At 36.9% G+C, this 7,677-nt stretch overlaps 2 protein-coding genes across 7 annotated transcripts in view; both read left to right on the top strand.

Moving 5' to 3' along the window:
- The window catches only part of Nae1 (NEDD8 activating enzyme E1 subunit 1), a 21,221-nt gene extending 19,444 nt beyond the window's left edge, over positions 1–1,777 (top strand). For both annotated transcript variants that reach the window (XM_010612168.3, XM_010612167.3), the window contains one exon: positions 1,559–1,777. In XM_010612168.3, coding sequence (XP_010610470.1) covers positions 1,559–1,668 — 110 coding nt within the window. In that variant the 3' untranslated portion in view covers positions 1,669–1,777. The remainder of the gene's footprint in view (positions 1–1,558) is intronic.
- A 724-nt stretch (positions 1,778–2,501) lies between these two features.
- Terb1 (telomere repeat binding bouquet formation protein 1) overlaps positions 2,502–7,677 on the top strand; it is a 41,753-nt gene continuing 36,577 nt past the window's right edge. For 4 of the 5 annotated variants that reach the window (XM_010612165.2, XM_010612164.2, XM_010612166.2 and 1 more), the window contains exons 1-3: positions 2,502–3,472; positions 3,749–3,867; positions 7,210–7,273. In XM_010612165.2, coding sequence (XP_010610467.1) covers positions 7,243–7,273 — 31 coding nt within the window. In that variant the 5' untranslated portion in view covers positions 2,502–3,472; positions 3,749–3,867; positions 7,210–7,242. The remainder of the gene's footprint in view (positions 3,473–3,748; positions 3,868–7,209; positions 7,274–7,677) is intronic. The other variant, XM_010612163.2, reaches the window with a different exon arrangement.

The following is a 7,677-nucleotide window of genomic DNA, read 5'->3' as shown; positions in this document are numbered from 1 at the left end:
AGAAAAAAAAAAAAAAAAAAAAGAATGATGACACATTCAGTCTGTAATACCTTCAATATAAACAAAAAATTATTTTCCAGCCAGTGACCTCTTATCGACTGAGACATTTGCTTATGATATTTTCCTTCTAGATGATTAATGTTTTGAAGGTAGACCCAGGTCTGATTAATATTTAGTGTTCCAAATGCAAATGAATGATACAGATCTAAGGAAACTGTATTCTAAGAAAACCCAAACTAACACCTAATTCTGGATAACTTATTTTAAAACTTGGGCCAGGGATTTAGCTCAATGGTGCCATCACCTGCCTCACAAGCTCAAGGTTCCAAGTTCCATCCCCAGTACCAAAAAAACAAAAACAAAAAAAGTCTTTTATGTCTAAATAGAAAATCTGCTAGTTCATAGAAAAAGGCAAATTATCAAAGAAGAGACACAACCAGAGAGGGTAGATTACTTCCTATAGTGGAAAAAAGTTTAAATTGAAGTTTTTACTTCTGTCTCTTTTATAACCATTTTGAACAGTATTGTTATATTCCCTCATGATCTTTGGGATAGGCAGTGTTACCTCTCTGTGAGGCCATCCTGATTCCAAAACTGAGCCCTCTACTTGGACTCACATCTTCCTTTTCCTTCTTAACACTGAGGAACCCCCCCAACACTTTTCTTTTGGTTTTTTGAGGCAGGGTCTCCCGTTGTAGTTCAGGTTGGCCCTGAAATCACTGTGTAGCCCAGGCTGGCCTCAAACTCACACTGATCCTCCCGCTTTAGCCTCTCAAATGCTGAGATTACAGGTGTACATCACCATTCCTGGCGTTCATTTTATTATTTGTAAATTATTTTTCTCTCACTGCTAGAAAGTAAGTTTCATGAGAACAAGTAGCAGATTCTTTTGTATTTTGTTTCCTACTGTATCCTGTGTCTGAAGTTTCATGATGCCATTGAATGCTTTGGGAAAGAAGCAGCTTCAGGTTTTTGTTTTTGGTTTTGGTTTTGGTTTTTTAGCTTCAGGTTTTAAAAGATGCAGAACTTTATTTCTTTTGTGTTTTGTTTTGAATAATTAAAGCAGGTTAGCAGTATTTAATATAGGTCCTTTTGAAGATACAAATATATAAATGTATAAATATACCTTTATCTTTTTATATTATAAAAGTAAAATAGGCACAAGGTAAAATTCAAATTCAACATAAGGGTGTTCTTCTGTTGAATCTTTTATGCCTCTCCATATTCTTTTTAAAAGTTCCATCAACCAAACTACTACTGTTTAAACTTTGTTTTGTTCACTTACTGTATCTTGCCAGTGTTTTTACACCACAATTAAAAATGCTCCATTCTTTTAATTTGTGGTGTAATAGCCAATTGTTACTAACAAACTTTGATTTCCTTTAATACCACAATTATAAAGAATTATAGTTTTTTATTTTGATATGACAGTAAGCTATGCCTGTTTTGGGTTGCTTTTAAACATTGCATATGGAAAGGTTTCTTTACAAAATTGAGTAATTTTATTTTAACTAGACATTTTCTTCTTTCAAAGATTTGCTTTTCTTTTTCTTTGCAGGAGCTGCTGCTCAAGAGATTATTAAAATAGTCACCAAACAATTTGTAATTTTTAATAATACCTACATTTATAGTGGCATGTCACAAACTTCGGCAACTTACCAGTTGTAGGTTAAGCACCCATTGTACTGTGTTAGTGACTGAAATTATAATTGTTTTCAGTAAAATTACTGTCCAATCTAATTTGTAAAATTCTCGTGAAGGACAGCTGTTCAATTGTTTGCTCAATAAACATTTTTCTCATTTGTAATAATGTAGTGTTATTTGGAAGGGAGGGGGAAAGAAACATTCATTTTCCCAGAAAATGTTACCCATTTTTCATTGAGTTGTTACTGGCTTGTTATTTCAGTTACTTGTCATAGGTTATCTTTATTTCATTAGAAATAGCCTAAAATATTCTTTCACTACCATCTTAAGTAATGAATTTTAGCTACATGTGGATTTTAGCTATGGACACTTTAGGACCATCATTATTTGTTAAAAATGAATGCGATATAATAGGAAACATTACAGAACATGTCGGTGTTTTTTGTTTTGGGTTTTTTTTGTTTGTTTGTTTTTTTGTTTTGTTTTTTTTCCTAAAATATTCTTTCACTACCATCTTAAGTAATGAATTTTAGCTACATGTGGATTTTAGCTATGGACACTTTAGGACCATCATTATTTGTTAAAAATGAATGCGATATAATAGGAAACATTACAGAACATGTCGGTGTTTTTTGTTTTGGGTTTTTTTTGTTTGTTTGTTTTTTTGTTTTTTGTTTTTTTGAGACAGGGTCTCACTATGTAGTTGAGACTGACCTGGAACTCACTATGTAGCCCAGGCTGGTTTTAAACTCAAAGCAATCCTCCTGCCTCAGCCTCAGTGCTGGGATTACAGGTGTGAGCCACCACACCCAGCTAAGAACATGTAGTTTTATCAGAAAACAAAACCATCCCCTTTATGTAGTGGCATTTTAACAAATTTAGGTTTTGCTACCAACTAATTGAAATTTTATAGGTTTGTTCCATCTATATTGTGTTAATCTTCATTGCGAAGATTAATGACATTGGATTGTTAATCAAGTAGAACGATTTGGTTGCAAGCAGAAAATCCAGAAGGGGAAGGCAGGGCTCAGTTTCTGACTTACATATGGCTGAGGAATGACTCAAGACCTTAAAGACCCTAAGGGGCAGCAGGTCAGTCTCCAAAGGCCAGTGCCTCCAAAGTCAGAAGCAGCGCTAAATTTGCCATGGGGTGCTTCACAGAGATGTGGTTTTCTTGGGCCCAAACTGTATCAACTGATCTTTCCCACAGCAGGCATCGTCTCCTAATTCACTTCCATCTCCCACCACTCCCATGGGGTGGATTTTATTAGAGCAAGCAAGAGGCTTTATTTAACAAGGGTAGTCCTTGACCCCGTGAGAGCCAGGAACCCTGGTCTTTGGGTCTCGACAAAATTGCGGTTGCTTTAACTGAAGCTGCCTGTGATATAACCTGGGGCAAGTGTGGCAAGTGGCAAGGTTGCCCCTCAATGGATTGCCCAGCGCAAAACAAGACGGCCTGGTGTACCAAGAAGGTTAGGAGTGAGAATTGGGCAGGGGCCGGCCTGTCACTCTACGCATGCGCCGCACAGGTTCCCACCGCCACTGAACTCGATCCGAGTTTTGTCAGCCAGGGTGCCTTATTTCCTTTGGGGCTAACACCTTTCTGAGGAAAGGAAGACCTTAAAACCAGGGGCAGTGAGATGAAAGGATATCCCCTTCAAATTGTGACTTTCCTCCGTTAAAAACCTCTGCACCTGCCCACTGGCTGGCTACCCCCAGGGAATTTCTGAAACCAGCGATTTGCAGGGACTGCCGGAGTTCCGCCCGGAAGTCCCGCCCAACGGAAGTAGGCCAGGCCCATAAAGCGGGAAACCTGTCAGGCATCGAGGTAGGTGTGCAGCAAGGGAAAAATGGCAGCCACTCGAGCACTTCGCCTTCAGAGTGAAAAGGGGGATTTAGCTTAGTGGTTCCGCCGCCTGCTTTGCAAGTGCAAGGTCCTGAGTTCGATCCCCTGAATTTAAAAATAAAGGAACAGAGTAAAGGCCCAGGCCTTCACACGCGCGCTTCCAGCCTTGCTTTAGCAGAGCCTGTTCCTGTGGAAGGCAGGCTGCGCAGGCCGCCCAAGATCCCCTCACAGCAGCTCGGATGTGGTTACACCCCACAGGTCCCACTCACCAGTGTTCCACTTGAGGGAACAGGTTGATCTGAGGATACAGAGCGGTCATCCTGAGCAGGCACCAGACCCTGGAGCAGCCTCCACAGCCTGGAAAAGGTCATTGACAGGTACCATTTAGTCTTGTGTCTACATCTGTGCACTGCCACAGTCCTCCGGTTCCTACCCAAGTGAATCCGTTGTAAGGAAGGAATGGGGCCCATAGGTGAGGTCATTTCACTAGCTAAGCAAGGGGCCGCCTGTCCTTCGCCGAACACGGGGGCCAGACTCTCCTCTTAACAGGAGCCTGAGACTGTCTGTGCTCTTCCGAAGGAGGTCTTCAGCTCTGAAGGGTACTCAAGCGCTGGTGTCAGTGAGCAGAAATCTTGGGAGCAGGGTGGAGTTAGCCTGATTTTGGGGAGATGGGAGTTATCTGTGGAACCTGGGTGAGGCAAAGAGGCGTTGTGCTCTCATCTGCTGTTAATATTGTAGAGCTAGTTGACTCTTGGTACCCTCAGCGGATTCTGTGGGACTCGAAAAACTGTTACTTCACAATCCACTTAAACTATTGTAGCAGAACATTTATACAGTATTGTAAACTGCAAACCCTTTTGTCCACCTTGCCTCTCCTTCAAAGGGCATTTTTCTGTGATGTGTGATTCTAAGCTGGTTATCCATTGTTAAATTAGTGATGGCAATAAGGGGTGAAATTATTTTTTCCCCTGCCAATCTTACACGGAAAGAAGGCTTTGATACATTCTCTAGGTTGGGTAAATGAATAAAATTTAGTGGCTGAGGGTATGGCTTAGTGGTAGAGCATACTCATTCCATGAGTGAGGTTCTTTGTCCCATCCCTAGCATCAAAGGGCTAGGGGAATGATGTTCAACTAGTTTTCTTATTGAAATTTGAATGTGAATTAATAGTCCTATTCTGGAGAGTAGATTGAGTGAAACCTTTAGGATAACTGTTACATTGAAAACTATAAAAGATTTTAAAGTCTCATTGTTGGTAACAATTTGCAGCCATTCATTAAATTACTGAGAACACTTCATAATCTGCTTCATTTGGCAGCTGTTTTTGTACTTGGGAATAGACTATACATGTTTTATAATTTTAAATAGAATTTTATAATTACAATCCCTTTGCACTTGGCTCGTAGATAGATAACTCTTATTACTGCTACTAGATACTTGGCAAACTCTTATTTTACTGTGCAGAGTAACCATTTCTTAGAAAAGAATATAAAAAGAAGGTAGTGTACTGTATGTTGTCAGTTTCAATTTCCAGACTTTCAGACATGTTAGTGTTATTCTTTTTTTTTTTTTTTTTTTTTCAGTGACATTTAGATTTTAAAGTTAAACAGGAGCTGGAGAAAAAGTTCTTTTTTTTTTTTTTTTTTTTTTTTTTTTTTCTTTTCAGTGACATTTAGATTTTAAAGTTACACAGGAGCTGGAGGAAAAGTTCAGTGGTGAAGTGTTTGCCTAGTAGGTGCAAGGCCCTGGATTTGATCTCCAGCGCTGCAAAAAGAAGTGAAAAGACAAGAAAATTTGTACAGTAGACCTTGTTAAAAATAAAATAAGAGCCAGGCATGGTGGTGCATACCTGTAATCCCAGCACTGGGGAGGCTGAGGCAGAAGGATTGTCACAAGTTCTAGACCAGTCTGGGCTACATAGTGAGTTCAGGGCCAGCATGAACTACACAATAAGAATCTGTCTCAAAAAAACAAAATATAAATAAGATTAAAATTATATTAAAAGTAGAAGACTGACTGATTAAGGAAATAATCTTTAAGCTTCCCCACAAAACAAAAACATCTTCATATGATATAACAGTCCATTTTTTGACAGTTGGACTTTTTTTCCCCTGTTCTAAGAATCAAACCCATAGCCTGTCAAATGTACCACTAAGCTTCATGAATCTCTAGTGCTGAACTAAGATCTAGGCCACATTTAAATTGTGCAGTGCAACTTTATTTGATTTGATTTGTGGTGCTAGGTATCAAAGTAGGGCCTTGTGGATGCTAGGCAGGTACTCTGCCAGTGAGTTGTAAACCTTTAACCCCTCATTTAAAAAAAAAAAAAACTAGTTTTCTTTTTCCAGATCAACTCATTTGCCCAAAGATAATATGTATTTATACTATATATATATGAGAGATGCATAATGGAGGAGAAAATTTTCCTCTTGTCAGCCTTGAATGTTCTTGGTTTCCATTCCAACTCAGCTATTTGAACTTGGGCAAATAATTTACCCTTTTCTCATTAATCTTTGTTCATATAGCTTCCTCATAAAGTTATTGTGACAACCAAAAAAGTAGGATTTGTAAAGTGTAAAGGACAAAGTCCGACCTACAGTAGGTACTTACTGAATAAGTCATTATTATTCTAAAAATTACAAAAAATAAATACTAGGATAAAACAGCCATGGAATCACCTCCTAAAGATAACTGTTAATAATGTTGCTGTCTTTCCATCCAGTTTTATATTTGCCTCTAGTTGGTACCATACTATAGATAAAATTTTGAATCTTGTTCATTCTTTATGGTTAACTTTATATAACATAAGTATGTTTGGTTGCTGTTAAACATTTCTACTCAAGGTCAGTATTCTTGTAACAATATTCTATCTTGTGGATGTACCATAATGTACCTTGTCATTTCCTTTTTAATGCAATATTATGTTAAAATGGCAAAATAAATATATATTCATATATTAACTTATAAAAATCTTCTTTTATTTCTTTAAGCTTCTTAGGGATTTTATTTTCATGTTGAAATAGAAAAGTTTAGAGTTCTACAATCCTAATTTGTTGCTCTAAGAAAATATTTGAACTTTGATAACTTTATAAATAATCAATTTAACATTCTTAAGTAGGTATGTGAAAAACCATATCAGTGTTTCCTCATTTTTCTGACAAGCGATGTGTACAGAAATTTTTCTAACAAATGATGTATTCAAAAATTTAAGCTTAGTAGTAGAATACCATGCCAGCAATAATCATGGATTCTAGAAAAATTTAGTATTAAGCTTAGTTTGTAAAGAGAAATGAAAATTTAAAGAGTATATGTTTGTGTCTGTGTTTTAAACTTGATTTATGTTGTGGTGTCCAATCTGAAACTATGGAATAAAGATTTATAGTTAAAATAAGGAAGGGGGACCAAAAGAGGACCAGTTTGATTTAGTCAGTCATTCGTTTGTTTACTAAAATTTGTTGAATGCCTAAAGTACGTCTTAAAAATGTGTTTATATATGTTTGAAACAACTCTATGAGGTAGGAATGTCAATCCTATTTTACAGAGAAGGAAACTAAATCTCAGAGAATTTAGACATATCAACTATCACATATTAATAAGTTACAGATTCAATTCCTTCTCTTCTGGTTTTAAGAAAACTATTCTTTCCCTATCTCCTTTACATTTGTATTTCTGGCATTTTTAAAATCCAATTTAAAATGAGAAATACCTTTATCTTACAGATGAAATAAAAAGGAATAAGAATACAGACAAGCATGGAAAGTGAGGACACAAAGAAAATACAAGGTGAGAAATTCATGGATCATATATCTGCAGTTACTTTTATAATATGTTTGTGTGTTATACTGCAGATTATCTGACAGCATTCAGGAATAAGTCATTTAGCAGTTTACATAAATATGGAGCACCTGATTCTGTACCTATTGCTCATACTGGCTTCAGGAAACTGACATGCAAACAAAGAGACATGCTGATATGTAGAATATTGTATGATGGTTGTTTTATGACACTATATAAAATAATTGTAAGAACCTGAGAGGACCACTGTCGAAGTCTGCATGGAGGTACAGTGTCACAATTGTTCTCAGAACAATGGAAACTGAATACAATAAAGGTAGGGGAATAGTGTTTCTAATGTATGCCAACACAAAGGTTTAGCTGAAAAGAACACTCAAAAAAAAAAAAAAAAA

Source organism: Fukomys damarensis, unplaced genomic scaffold, assembly GCF_012274545.1.
Source record: "Fukomys damarensis isolate Sample0158 unplaced genomic scaffold, DMR_v1.0_HiC HiC_scaffold_32, whole genome shotgun sequence".
NCBI lineage: Eukaryota > Metazoa > Chordata > Mammalia > Rodentia > Bathyergidae > Fukomys > Fukomys damarensis.
This window is presented reverse-complemented; position numbering and strand designations above follow the sequence as displayed.